General features: G+C 46.8%; 4 protein-coding genes across 4 annotated transcripts; 2 read left to right on the top strand and 2 right to left on the bottom strand.

Moving 5' to 3' along the window:
- The first annotated feature begins 48 nt into the window (after positions 1-48).
- Positions 49-1406, top strand: LOC135427056 (ATP synthase subunit s, mitochondrial). The gene is made up of 3 exons (XM_064680480.1): positions 49-943; positions 1008-1129; positions 1185-1406. Exons 1-2 carry the CDS (start codon positions 270-272, stop codon positions 1015-1017), a joined length of 684 nt encoding a protein of 227 aa, XP_064536550.1. The 5' UTR covers positions 49-269; the 3' UTR covers positions 1018-1129; positions 1185-1406.
- Positions 1407-1416: 10 nt separating this feature from the next.
- On the bottom strand, positions 1417-6249 carry Oseg6 (intraflagellar transport protein Oseg6). Its single transcript, XM_064680472.1, has 9 exons — positions 5902-6249; positions 5124-5846; positions 4451-5063; positions 3815-4394; positions 3413-3695; positions 3175-3355; positions 2029-3112; positions 1601-1970; positions 1417-1540 (listed from the first exon to the last, which is right to left on the bottom strand). The coding sequence occupies exons 1-9, from the start codon at positions 6078-6080 to the stop codon at positions 1435-1437; spliced, it is 4119 nt and encodes a 1372-aa protein (XP_064536542.1). The 5' UTR covers positions 6081-6249; the 3' UTR covers positions 1417-1434.
- A 296-nt stretch (positions 6250-6545) lies between these two features.
- Rep (Rab escort protein) lies at positions 6546-8485 on the top strand. The gene is made up of 3 exons (XM_064680474.1): positions 6546-6705; positions 6771-7847; positions 7911-8485. The coding sequence occupies exons 1-3, from the start codon at positions 6657-6659 to the stop codon at positions 8312-8314; spliced, it is 1530 nt and encodes a 509-aa protein (XP_064536544.1). The 5' UTR covers positions 6546-6656; the 3' UTR covers positions 8315-8485.
- Positions 8486-8756: 271 nt separating this feature from the next.
- On the bottom strand, positions 8757-11966 carry hpo (serine/threonine-protein kinase hippo). Its single transcript, XM_064680473.1, has 2 exons — positions 10464-11966; positions 8757-9913 (listed from the first exon to the last, which is right to left on the bottom strand). Exons 1-2 carry the CDS (start codon positions 11737-11739, stop codon positions 9138-9140), a joined length of 2052 nt encoding a protein of 683 aa, XP_064536543.1. The 5' UTR covers positions 11740-11966; the 3' UTR covers positions 8757-9137.
- Positions 11967-12436: the final 470 nt, after the last annotated feature.

Below are 12436 nucleotides of genomic sequence, written 5' to 3'. Positions count from 1 at the left end.
GCGCTGCGGCCAAAATCAGGGCTGCCGTAGCAGTGCTGGTAAATTCAAAAATATGTCATTTATAAAATGTTAATAAAATTTATTTGTAAAAAAGTTGTTTTTCAACTAAATTCAAAAATGGATAAAGTTTCGATGGGAAAAACAACCGTTAAAGGCGTTTTAAATTAAGACCAACATTAATTTTTCACCCACTCGTTCGTTGCAACAATAGTGCTGTATAACGCACATAGCTGTGTGCTGAATCAGAACAGCTGTTTTGGTTTTTAGCAATGTCGTTGTTACACACAGTTATTAAATCATTATCGAAACGTTTAATATTGCAAGGCGCTGGCGTTCAGCAAAATTATTTGCACATCGCCGCCAAACCTCATCATGCAGAGTCCGTAACATTTGCAACACCAACGCGCAGTATATGGGGCTATGTGGCTGTGGCCTTCAATCAGGTGGACGCAGATCGTTTGGCAAAGGTGGGTCCTAATCGTCTCTGCGCCGAGTGGGTGGTAAAAAACGGTGGTGGCGTACGCTTTACAGAAAGTCCCACCAAACTATGGAAAGACTACAATCAGCTACCGTCGGAGAACACTGCGTTTCGCATTAAAGTTGTAGATGCCACAAATTCCTCGGTCATGAAAATTGGGCTCGAACATTTGAAAGGCTGCGACCACATAGACACTGTCATCTTTCACAATTGTAAGCACCTGGAGAATGAGGGTCTGAACGGGCTGTCTCATATTACCAAGTCGCTGACACGTCTGCAGGTGTCCGGCTGTTACAACATCAGCGACTCGGGCTTGGCCATCATCAGTGAGCTGAGCAATCTGAAGCAGTTGATCATCTTTGACATGATCTACGTCAAGGATATGGAAGAAGTGGCGCGCAGCCTCAAATCAAGTCTGCCCGAGTGTGATATCCAAGCCACCAAATTCGCCGTGCAGTTGAAAAAGTAATACTTTATTACCAATATGCAAATTGTTATTGTTTTTGTTAAATTCATATGCTTTTTCTAGAAATAAATGAAATTTTAGAAGAGCATTTCGAGGGCTTTAAGTTTATGTCCTTGGGAGTAGCTGTGACTATAAGGAAGGTTTCTCTACGATGGAGTTTTCAATAAGATCTGTGCTAGAAAAGAGTAAGTACTATTGGATTTTTGGTATAGTATGTTAACCTGTACTCATCTCTTCCAGTAAACCCAGAACTGAAGCTTGTGTAAAGGTTACTCTTGTGGATATTTGGAAAGAAACTGTGATCCTCCGATCTCTTAGCCAAGTCGCTTTAGCAAAACATTGTAAACTTACGAACTGCAATAATAATCGCTTATGTTTTCTGTATCTGTGTAATTGGTGCTTGGCATCATGTATACAATGCTTTAAATAACTTATAAATACTATTTGGTGTTGTTCAGTGCAGTCTATTAGTAGTACTTAAGTATTGAGTCTAGGAGGCGGCCAAGATATAGGGGCGTATATCCTCCACATCGAGCAGCTGCTCAGGCGCCACGCGCTCCCCACACATAGGACAGTCGCCATTCTCCGAGAGTATGCTGTAATCATAGTGTATGAATTATATTTTTATATAACAAAAATATAAAGTGTGCACCCACTTCTCCATTTCGGCGCGAAAGCAAAGAAAATCGCATTGCGGACACGATGTCATTTGTTGCTTGATTACGTGCTGACCCGTTGCTATGCAGATGGGCAGCGTGGTCTTGCAGCTGTAGCAGGTGACCTCCATGTTGGCTAAATTAGCATCGCATATAGGACATTCCATAGTCTCGTCGTCGATTTCATCGCGCAGCTGCTTTACGCCCTTGGGCGCTTTGCGCACTATCGATTCGATCTTCTTGATGTAACGAGTGTCCAGCTGATTGCGATAGTCCGGACGCATCAGCGTGGAGGCATACATAAAGGCGGACTTCTTGAGGCCTGCGCGATGACACTCAATCACTGTAGATGTGAGTATGGGCACAATGTCTGAGCGGGAATTGAAGAATTAGCAACTATGTATGGTTGTAGGCTACTGAATACTCACGCTCCGGAAACTGTGATATGCAGGCGGCCACCTGTACCAGCAGTTTGGCGGCTAGCAGATGATTGCCCAGCTTGACATGGATGCGCACCAGCGTATAGCGATGCAGCAGTATCAGGTTGTGGCGCATTTCGGCAGTGACCGACAGATTATTGCGTCGCAGCTCCTGGTACATGGAGTAAAGCAAATCTCGTGCAGACTTATAGTTGCCGGCCAGTTGCTCCTGATTGGCTATAATGACAGCCGTCTTGGCCGCATCCTTGTAATGCTTGCGCGCCATGTACAAGCGGAATAAATAGCGCGGATCCTTGGGTACGCCATCCGATTCGCCGAGCAGAAACTCAATTAGCTGCGTGGCCAGCTGCTCATTGTTGGAGGTGGCCACACAGTCAATGGCAAGCGAAAGCGCCTGCGACTCCTCATTGCTGAAAGCGGAGGCTTTTAGCAGAAAGCGCAACGCCTTGGTAAACTCCCTGGCCAGAAAGTAATATTTGCCCGCCAGCAGCGTATACTTCTCGCTCTCAAAGTAATGCGCCAGCGCCAGATAGTCTGCCGATTTGGCATTCTCATAGCGTTCCAGGAGCTCGCCATGACGACGCAGCTTATTGTGACGTTGGGCCAAAGCGAAAGCCTCCTCCACACAGCCGCAGATGACAAGAAACTGCAACGCCTGCTCAATGTCATTAATTTTCTGATAGAACTTGGCCAGCAGTTTGGCCGAATCCATGGAGCGTGACTCCAGCACAATTTCGGAGGCGGCATGTGGATCGCACAGATGATCCAGATAGATTCTGACACAGGCATCTAAATCGCCGGCTATGCGATAGCTGCGTATGGCCTCCTCGAAATGACCATCCGATTCCTTCGCCTTGGCATAAGCCGCATGCAATTTGCTACTCTTGACATGGCCCAAAATGTTGTTGGCCTTGTGCCACATCTTAAGAGCTATATAATGCCCGCAGGCCTCATCATAATAGCCGCCGCGTTCGTACAGACCCGCCGCCTCTGTAATATGACCCACAGTGGCCAGCAGCTCGGCGCAGTCGAAGAGCAACTGCTTGTCCTGCAGCTCCACAGCGTATTGAATCTGGAAATAGTAAGAAAAGTTAAAGTTGGGAATGGGGTTAACGAAGGCACAACAGCTCTTACACCACGTCGGAAATCGCCTGCGCGTATGGAGGTGCGCGCAATCCCCATTTTACACAGACGCACATGCTCCTCGTATTCGGGCGTGCTGTGTAGCAGCGTTGGCGGTTCCGTATCCTCATTGTTTATCAAGTCCTCCTTGTAGCCCTTCTCATAGTGATACAAAGCATCCGCATAGTTGCCACTAGACGAAGAAAAATTAATTGTTAATTAAATCTCGAATCTAATTGGCCGCACTTACGTGAACTCCAGCTGCTGTGCGTATTCGCGTGCTATGAAGGGCACCTCGAGTGGCTCATATTTGTGCGCCAACAGCAGCGCCTGATCCCACTGCAGCAGATCACGGCTAAGATCCAGTGCAGCGCGTGTGTAAACGCCCTTCAGCAAATACTCCTTGGCCTGATCGTATTGAGCCAGCAGCATGCAACAGCAGCCGCTCAGCATGTGCAGATCCTCAATGTAGCGCAGCTCGTCCAGCGCCTTGACCAGCGCAGCATCACCCAGTTGGCGATAGGCGCGCAGAGCTGTGTAGGAGAACGATATATCAAAAAAATTAGAGTGCTTTAGTTTACATTGCTCGACTTGAATCTTATTCAAGCTCGCAGATAGAGGAAGGAGCAGTATTTTAGTATCTGTTGCACACCTATTTCCGGCTCCAGATCTGCTGTTGCATGCTCGCCAAACTGTCGCCAGGCACTGTCCAATTGCATCTGCTCGCACAGCTTGTAGGCCTCATCGTATTTCTTGAGCCGCAGCAGCAGCAGCAGATTATCCGACTGACTATTGCTGGGATTGATGACATGTGTGCTTAGAGATTGGGTCGCATACTGGCCACCATCGATGTGCAAAGCCATTTCGCCAGCGCACACCAACAGCGGCACCTGACCCGGATTTAGCTTCGTCTCGCCCAGCTTCTGTGTGTGTCTGCCACGCACCGAGTGGCGCGCAAAGACATGAGTATAAGCCATACGCGAATCATAGCTTATAAAGATGTTCGACTGCGTTAAGTCCCACAGACAGCCCACGCATTGCTTGGGCAGATCCGCAATCAACAGCGCCTCCTGATCCAAGGCGGGCAGATAGACAAAGCCCTGTCCATGTTCATCTATGAAAATTGTTTTGGTGCCCTCGACGTCTGTGAAAAGCTGACGTATGCCATTGCTGTGGCGATAGATGGTGCAGGTGTCCCACTTTTCCAGCGAGTAGAAGACCAGGTGGCCAATCTGCAAGATAAATAAAAATAAGTACCACAGCCAAACAATGTTTCCAACTTACGCACATCCGTGGCAAAGATGAGCAGCTCCTGGCTAAGGGCAAAGCACGTGATGACCGCATCGCTGGGCATGGTTGGCAGCGCGCTGGGAAAGCACGCCTGCAGCTTGTCCCTGCAGTTGGGATTGTCCGCGGCTATGGCCTGGAGTATTAGCTGGGGCGGGCACAGCGCGGCGCAGTAATCCGCATTCAGTTTCATGGCTGCAATGTCATGCGGCAAATCGCGCTCACTGAGCGGACGCGGCTCATCGCCCAGGCTCTTGCCCAGATCATAGAACCAGACATGCTTGTCCAGGCCAGCAGCAAAATTATAGGGACCAATGGCTAGGAACGTCGGCTCCGTTTCCAGTGGCAGGCGAAATGGCAATGATTTGGATTTGTCGGGCGCATAAACATAAATCGAAACCTCGGCCAGGCTGCTCAACATGACGAGGCGTGGCGCGGAGACGGCAAACATGTGCGGCAGCTTGGTCACATAAGTGTAAACGGTGCCGCCGCTGGTGGTGACCGCCAGCAGTTGTCCGTCCGGCGACCAGTCAATCATTTGCACACTCGCGCGATCCGGCACTGTGATGATGCGTTCCGTTTCCTGCAGATTGGTTATCGAGTGGATTTTGATGCTGTTTGTTGGAGAGAGGAGTCATTAGAAGCTCGGGGCATAGCTGCAGGGGAGTACTAACGTGTCATCGCCGCAGGAGGCGACAATGTCCAGCGATGGGCAGTAGGCCAAGCCGGTTAGCGTGTCCTTGTGATTCCTCACCTGCCACAGCTCTTGGCCGACGTCTTTGGGATGCGTGGAAATGGCAACCACATGACCATTGGAAAAGCCCAACAGTATATAACCATCGCCGAACCATTTGTGCTGCAACAGCGAACCATACCGGCTCTGAAAGCCCAGCTCTGTGGGATTCTCCGGCTCCGGCAGATAGTACAAAAATAGCGTACGCTTGCCAATAATCATGCTTAGGGCATTGTCACCCGCGATGCGCTCATCATTGGCCATTTCCGCAAAATACATGTCCGTGGGCGCATCACGCAGCTGGACAATGCGCACCGTGTCGCCATCCTCGCTGCTCAGCGAGAAACTCTTGTCATCGGAGCCCAGAGCAAGCAGATTTTGTGCCGACCAGGCACCGCATGTAATCCGCTTGTTGTGCTTGCCCAGCACCGGGGTACGCTTGCCGCTGCGATGATTGTAGATGGCCAGATTGCCACGACCTGTGCCCACAGCGAGCAGTTGTTGCTGCTTGGACCACAGTATGCAGGTGAGCGGATCACGCAGTCCCGATTCTACCGTCAGTTTCTGCTGTGTTGCATAATCCCAGAGCGTTATATTCGGCGATGTGCTGGTGATGATGCCCAATAGGTCACCCTCGCAATCCCAGGCAAAACCAGAACACAAACTGAAATATGCATTGGTTATTTAAATGGGCATAAAGGCAGTACCTCGTACATTACCCGGCCAATATGATGCGCTGCACAAGTTGGCCCTGGCGGTTGTACAACGCCACGGAGCCGTCAGTGCCCGTTGTGGCCAGCAAAGCTCCCGCGCTCTTCTGCCAAATGAAGTACACGTCGCCAATGCCGTGCGGCTCATCGTATTTGTACAATATCTTCTCAAACGACATTTTCGGCATCGAACTACTAGAAATTCATGTTTTTTATAATCTTTTTGCACTTGTGCTGCATTTTGCTGGACCCGAAAGTTTTTTCTCCTTTTGTTTACGCTTTTTAGCCGTTGCTATGGCAGCAACAAGTAGTTTTTCAAAGCGATACTACTCGCTCTAGCAAACAGTGTGGCCGTAGCTGAAATAAAAAAGAAGTAAAAAAAAAATTTCTGCTTTTGTTCGTGCTAAATAAAGCTAACAGCTGTATTGTACTCTCTTTAATTTAATTAATTTAATAAATTAAGTACAGACAATTGGTTATAAGATAAAAGCATATAAATAATAGAAACAACTTTTTTGCTTACACTTTTTGACATTTGGCTATGGCAGCAACAAGTAGTTTTCAAACAATTCTACCGCTCTGGCAAGCAGTGCACAGGTAGTTTTACTAAATACCAAATATACTCAATTTTGTGTGCAGCATACTAATCATAAAGTAGATAACAGCTGGAATAACATTAAGTAAAAAGTTCTCTCTAATTTAAATAAATTTAATTAAATAAAAATACATCAACGGAAAAATAAATAAACTTTGAAGCACTTACCATGTCGGATGATCTGCCTGAGGAATTCGATCTGATAGTCATAGGCACAGGTACTGGGCGTTATTTGTTTTCGTTTTCTTTTTCACCTATCTGATGACTCATGAATCTTTGTTAGGTTTCACTGAATCCTGCATTGCCGCTGCCGCCAGTCGGATTGGCAAAACGGTATTGCACATCGATTCCAATGATTACTATGGCGACGTTTGGAGCTCATTTAGTCTGGAGGCATTTAACAAGCTGTTGGACCAGCCCAGCTGCAGCCTGCGTAACGGCAGCTACACCTGGCATGAGCCAGCGGGGGAGAGGGCACCCCGTTGGTCGCGCGAAACATTGCTGGAGAAGTCGCGTCGCTTCAGTCTGGATCTGAGTCCTCGTGTCGCCTACTCTGCCGGCGCGCTGGTGAAGTTGCTAATTAAGTCCAATATTTGCCGCTATGCGGAGTTCCGTGCCCTGGATCATGTGTGCATGCTGTACAACAACGAACTCGTCTCGGTACCCTGCTCCCGCAGCGATGTCTTCAACACCAAAACGCTGACCATGGTGGAGAAGCGTCTGCTCATGAAGTTTCTGACGGCCTGCAATTATTATGGCGAGGATAAGTGCAATGAGGACGCGCTCGACTTTCGCGGGCGCACGTTTCTGGAGTATCTGAAGGCGCAACAGGTTACGGACAAGATAGCCACATGCGTAATGCAGGCTATAGCCATGTGTGATGCCAGCAGCAGCTTTGAAACGGGCATACAGCGCACCCAACGCTTTTTGGCCAGCCTGTGCCACTATGGCAATACCCCATTTCTGTTTCCCATGTACGGCTGCGGTGAATTGCCGCAATGCTTTTGTCGCCTGTGCGCCGTCTATGGCGGCATTTATTGTCTGAAGCGCAGCGTCGACGACATCAGTTGGACGCCGGACGCCAAGGAGCTGCTGTTGAGCAGCGCGGGCAAAACGTTGCGCGCCAAGCATATTGTCTGTGCGCCTGGTCAACTGCCTGCCACATTGGCCCCACACTATGGCCAGCTGCAGCCGCATATCTCCAGAGGCTTGTTCATTGCCGCCAGCCCGTTGGGCAATAAGGAGCTAAATAAGGGCGGCGGTGGTGTCAATTTGTTGCGACTGTTGGCTAACGATGGGCAACGGGAGGCGTGCCTAATACAATTGTCGCACTACTCGGGCGCCTGTCCGGATGGTTTGTGTATGTAAAGCACATCTGTACTCTTAACTTTTTAATTCTTATGATCCCCAAATTATTTTCTAGACATACTCCATTTAACGACGCCCGCCTTTAGCGAAGATCCTGCTGCCGATTTGGCCGACTTTACGGCTCAGTTGCTTGAGACAAATGCTCCCCAGATCCTCTACAGCGCCTACTTTACCATCGCGGCGCCCAGGAATGCAGATGCAAGTGCTGCCACGCCCGTTTATTGCACCGCCGCGCCCGCCTACGAGGTGGACTATTATACAGCCATAGCCGATGCAAAGCATATATTTAGTCAGCTCTATGAGAACGATGAGTTTCTGCCTCGTGCGCCTAATCCCGAGGAGATTGTTGTCGATGGTGAGGATCCCAGCGCGCTGAACGAACATAGTTTGCCCGAAGATTTGCGGGCACAGCTGCACGATTTACAGCAGGCGGCACAGCAAATGGATATAGCCGAATAGCCAGGCACAAAAGTTCTTAAACTTTGTCATCACTTTATTGATCGAAACAAAAAACTGGAACAGGAAAATTCTATATACATGCTAAATTTATCAGTTATATATATTTTTTTGTGGACAATTGAATTTCAAAGAACTACATTTTTGCTTAGCACAGTTGATAATCAAATAATTCTTTGCATATAATTCTTTATATATATATATATATATTTATTGTGTAAATTATTTATATAAACGCTAGAATTACTATATATATACGTTTATATATGTATTGTGAGTGTGTGAGTGTGTGTATGTTGTGTATGTGTCAATATATATCTTCGAAAAATATGCATTCCAATGCGTTATAAAAACTGTATTTGCTTTTTATTTTTATTGCTTGAAAGTTGCTTTTTCTTTGTGATGCACTAAAATAGTGTTTGTTTAAATTAAAAGATAAACAAAATTTGTTAATAAGGTGTTTAAATTATATTATATAGTTTAGTTAACAAAAGGTAGAACGCACCAATTAAGTCTTAAGTTTACAGGAGCAGGCTTTTGAGAGGGGGTTGATTTTTTTTTGGGCAGTTGAGATAGCAGAACTGAAGAAATATTTAAATTATATGCCACTATGCGAATACGAAACGATATACGTGCATTTTAGAATATGTTTTTTTCGTGATTGCTTCCTTTATAATCAGTAGTTCCTATATATAAATATATATTTATCTGCTTTGCCGCATTTTCAGTGCATTTTACAATAAAGCTTTTACGTTCTCGTTTCACTTACAATATCAGCTGCTGCTCGGTTGAGTTTGCGTTTTCTTTTTTGTTTAACTTTATTTTCTTATATCTTAATCAGATTATTGTTGATATTCTGTTGGCGTTTGCGCTTCGCATTCATTGCATCCACAATTGGCTGCCGTTTGGCATTGTATTTCTTATTGAGCTGCTCAATTTCCAGTTCCATTTCGTGATCAATATTGCTGAGCCTTTGATTCAGATCGTCAAAGGTAAGAAACTTCAAAAACTCAAATTCACCCTCCACATAAGCATGGGATTGTGTGTGTAAATGTTGATGCTGATATGCGGGCGGCGGCTGTGCTGCAGCTGCCGCTGCTGCAGCTCCCCCCTGCTGCTGCTGCTGCTGCGCTGCATTGCTGCGCAGTAAATTCTGCTGATTGTTGAGCGCAATCAACTGCTCGTTCATCAGCGGATAGGCCATGAGCAATTGTTGTTGTTGCTGCTGTTGTTGCTGTTGCTGCTGCTGATGCTGCTGCAGTCCATACTGATTGATGGCGGAGATTTGCTGAAATTGCATTTCCATGTTGTGCTCCCAATTGTTGGCATCATGCGCACCGCTGGCCAAATGCGGTTGCTCCTGTTGTTGCTGCTGCTGCTGCTGTTGTTGTTGTTGCTGCTGCTGCTGCAGCTGCTGTTCCGCAGCCGCCGGCGAGTATTCCGTGGGCGTGCTTGTTGCCTTCTCATCGCCGCGTCCATCGCCCGCATTCTTGCGCTCAAAGTGATCGAGGAACTGTGGTCGATAGCGATAACGCGGCTTCTGATCATCATTCCGCTTGGCCGTGGTCGAGTCATCCGAATCCGAGTTGATGACCATTGTGCCTGCGGACAAGAAAAAGCTGTTCAATAGGCTATATGATGTTTTGTCTGTGTGCTTTTTATAGCTTGTACCAAAGGAAATGGTGCAAAGTACACGGCTAGAAACCAGTTTGGAATCGAACCGCCTCGAACTCGGAATTCCAATTTGAAGGAGACATAGCATAAGTAGCTTGGGCCCCATAATTCATTCAATAATCTATGTCAACTAAGGTTTGTAAAAAGGTCTGGGCTAATGAATGTGGTAACCGTAAGCTGAACTATCAACCTTTCTTTTGATGGCTTTAACCTTTGGTAAAGGTCGACACTGCAATAAGAGCTGAAGGTGCTTAGCTTTTAGGCTCACAAAAGTAGATTTCAAATTATCGATAAATAGTTTTTTAAGCATATTTTAAATGATCGATAATTCATCTAAGAATCAATAAATATCGTTTCCCCAAAATCGATAAATATCGATGGAGCAAGGTACCTAATATTTTAGGCACTCGCGACTTGCGTATTATTTCATTTCATCTTTCAGTTTGAGAGCTCGTAGTAGCCCATGTCCTCTACTTACCCAAATTGGACTCCAGCTCCACCATAGTGCCGCTATCCACAGTTGCCACATCTGCACCGGATGAACCACCAGCACCGCCTGCTGCTGTTGCTGCCGCCTTGGCAGCTGCTTTGGCCATGCCAGCGCGGATGCCGCCTGGACCCAGCGTGCCCTCATCCATTTCTTCCGGATGTGCTATCATAGTCGCATCCGAGGCAGAGTTCTGTTGGTATTCATTGAACTTCTCAGGCACCAGGGTGCCGGGATCGTCTATAAAAGTCTTCACAGTGCCCGAATTAAATTCGGTCTCCTCCTCCTGAAGCATCAGACCCGATTCCTGGGTGGCCAGACTCTTGGCCTGGCTCATGGCAACGCCGGCCGCACGATTGGCGCGCTGCTGTTCTCTTATGGCGCACGTCTCCTCCAGCATGTTCTTCAGTATGCTGCGATGCTTGGCATTGCGTATGAACTCATGCTCCAGCAGCTCCGTGGCCGTGGCACGCTCATCCGGATCCTTGACCAGGCACTTGCTGACGAAATCTATAAACTCGGTGCTCCAGCGATCGGGTTCGCGAAATGAGGGCGGCGGTTTTTGGGGTATCATGAATATGGCACGCATGGGATGTATATCACCATATGGTGGCTTGCCCTCGGCCATTTCCAGCGCTGTGATGCCCAGCGACCAAATGTCCGCGACACAATCGTAGCCAATCTCCTCAATGACCTCCGGTGCCATCCAGAAGGGTGTGCCAATCACGGTGTTCCTTTTGGCCATCGTATCCGTCAGCTGACCGGCCACACCAAAGTCCGCTAGCTTAGCATAGCCCTCGGTGTTGAGCAAGATATTGGCCGCCTTGATATCGCGATGAATCTTGCGGCGCAGATGCAAATAGACCAGGCCCTTGAGCGTATCCGATAGTATGGTGGCGATTTCATCCTCGGTTAGCGTCTTCTTGCGCAAACGCATAATGTCCGAAACGCTGCCGGCACCGCAGTATTCCATGCAGATCCACAGATCATATTGCTTAAAATAGGAGCCATAATAGCGCACCACATACGGGGAATCACATTGTTGCATAATCGAAATCTCCTTGATAATCTCGTGCAGATCGGACTCAACCGGCACCAGTTTGATGGCCACTATGGAGCTGCTCTCCTTGTGCAGTGCCTTGTAAACGGAACCGTAGCTACCCTCGCCCAGTTTGTACATGATGTCAAAGACCTTCTCCGGCGGTTGCAGCAGCGATTCCTCGGATAATTTCTTTAACTCCCCATTGCCATTTGTATTGGAAGACATGTTGCTGGCTGTTCTGTTGTTGTTCTTCTTCTTGTTTGGGTCGCTGTGTTTTCATATGCGTACCAGTTGATCATTCACAAATGCTACGTATTTTCGGTATATTGGCTTTTAATTAAAACAATACCTGCCCTACAATAATAGCCAATTTAAAGGGACATTTTTTCACGCACATTTGTTCTTTATTCGGTCGCCAGTAGAGCTGGTGCAGTAAAATTGCTAGTCACAGGTATTTTAAAGTGACCAGTCACAGATGGTCTAAAAATACGCATCCAGTATTTAAATATATTTTCAAAATACTTTTAGTCCTTTTTATACATTAAGTAAGCTTGCTTAATTATATAAATTCCAGCTTTAATGAATAGTCAGTTCTGTTTGGTATATGACTGTAATACATGTTAGATAAATAGTATTTTTCAACGCGTTGTCAATACATTATGGTTATCGATTTTTGTTAGTTTTGGTCACACATTGGCGCGTTTAGGAAATTATAACAAGTGTACGGCTCTCATTTAAAAAAAATATTTGGTGCTCGAAATCACATCATAAATGTTTAACTTTCCTTGTAAAAAAGTAGATGCAGTTTACTATTGAACATATCGAGTAACAATTTAGGTATACTCGAGCAACATGTGGGGCAGCAAAAAATGTATTATTTTTTTGCGCTGCTCGGTGTTGCCAGACTGTCCCACTGCAAGAT

Source organism: Drosophila montana, unplaced genomic scaffold, assembly GCF_035044405.1.
Source record: "Drosophila montana isolate Dmon_TW-CO22-7 unplaced genomic scaffold, ASM3504440v1 contig_2127_1, whole genome shotgun sequence".
In the NCBI taxonomy this organism is placed as follows: Eukaryota; Metazoa; Arthropoda; class Insecta; order Diptera; family Drosophilidae; genus Drosophila; species Drosophila montana.
Note: the sequence above shows the minus strand (reverse complement) of the source record. Positions and strands in the feature narration are given on the sequence as shown.

Excerpts from the sequence above, each read along its gene's own strand:
- LOC135427056 (XM_064680480.1), top strand. The coding sequence starts at position 270 with ATGTCGTTGTTACACACAGTTATTAAATCATTATCGAAACGTTTAATA.
- Oseg6 (XM_064680472.1), bottom strand. The coding sequence starts at position 6,080 with ATGCCGAAAATGTCGTTTGAGAAGATATTGTACAAATACGATGAGCCG. Across the intron at positions 4,395-4,450 it reads TGCTCATCTTTGCCACGGAT|ATTGGCCACCTGGTCTTCTA; the intron begins GTGCGTAAGTTG and ends TTTATCTTGCAG. Across the intron at positions 1,541-1,600 it reads TTTCGCGCCGAAATGGAGAA|CATACTCTCGGAGAATGGCG; the intron begins GTGGGTGCACAC and ends CTATGATTACAG.
- Rep (XM_064680474.1), top strand. The coding sequence starts at position 6,657 with ATGTCGGATGATCTGCCTGAGGAATTCGATCTGATAGTCATAGGCACA. Across the intron at positions 6,706-6,770 it reads TCTGATAGTCATAGGCACAG|GTTTCACTGAATCCTGCATT; the intron begins GTACTGGGCGTT and ends AATCTTTGTTAG. Across the intron at positions 7,848-7,910 it reads CGCCTGTCCGGATGGTTTGT|ACATACTCCATTTAACGACG; the intron begins GTATGTAAAGCA and ends ATTATTTTCTAG.
- hpo (XM_064680473.1), bottom strand. The coding sequence starts at position 11,739 with ATGTCTTCCAATACAAATGGCAATGGGGAGTTAAAGAAATTATCCGAG. Across the intron at positions 9,914-10,463 it reads GGAGCTGGAGTCCAATTTGG|GCACAATGGTCATCAACTCG; the intron begins GTAAGTAGAGGA and ends TCTTGTCCGCAG.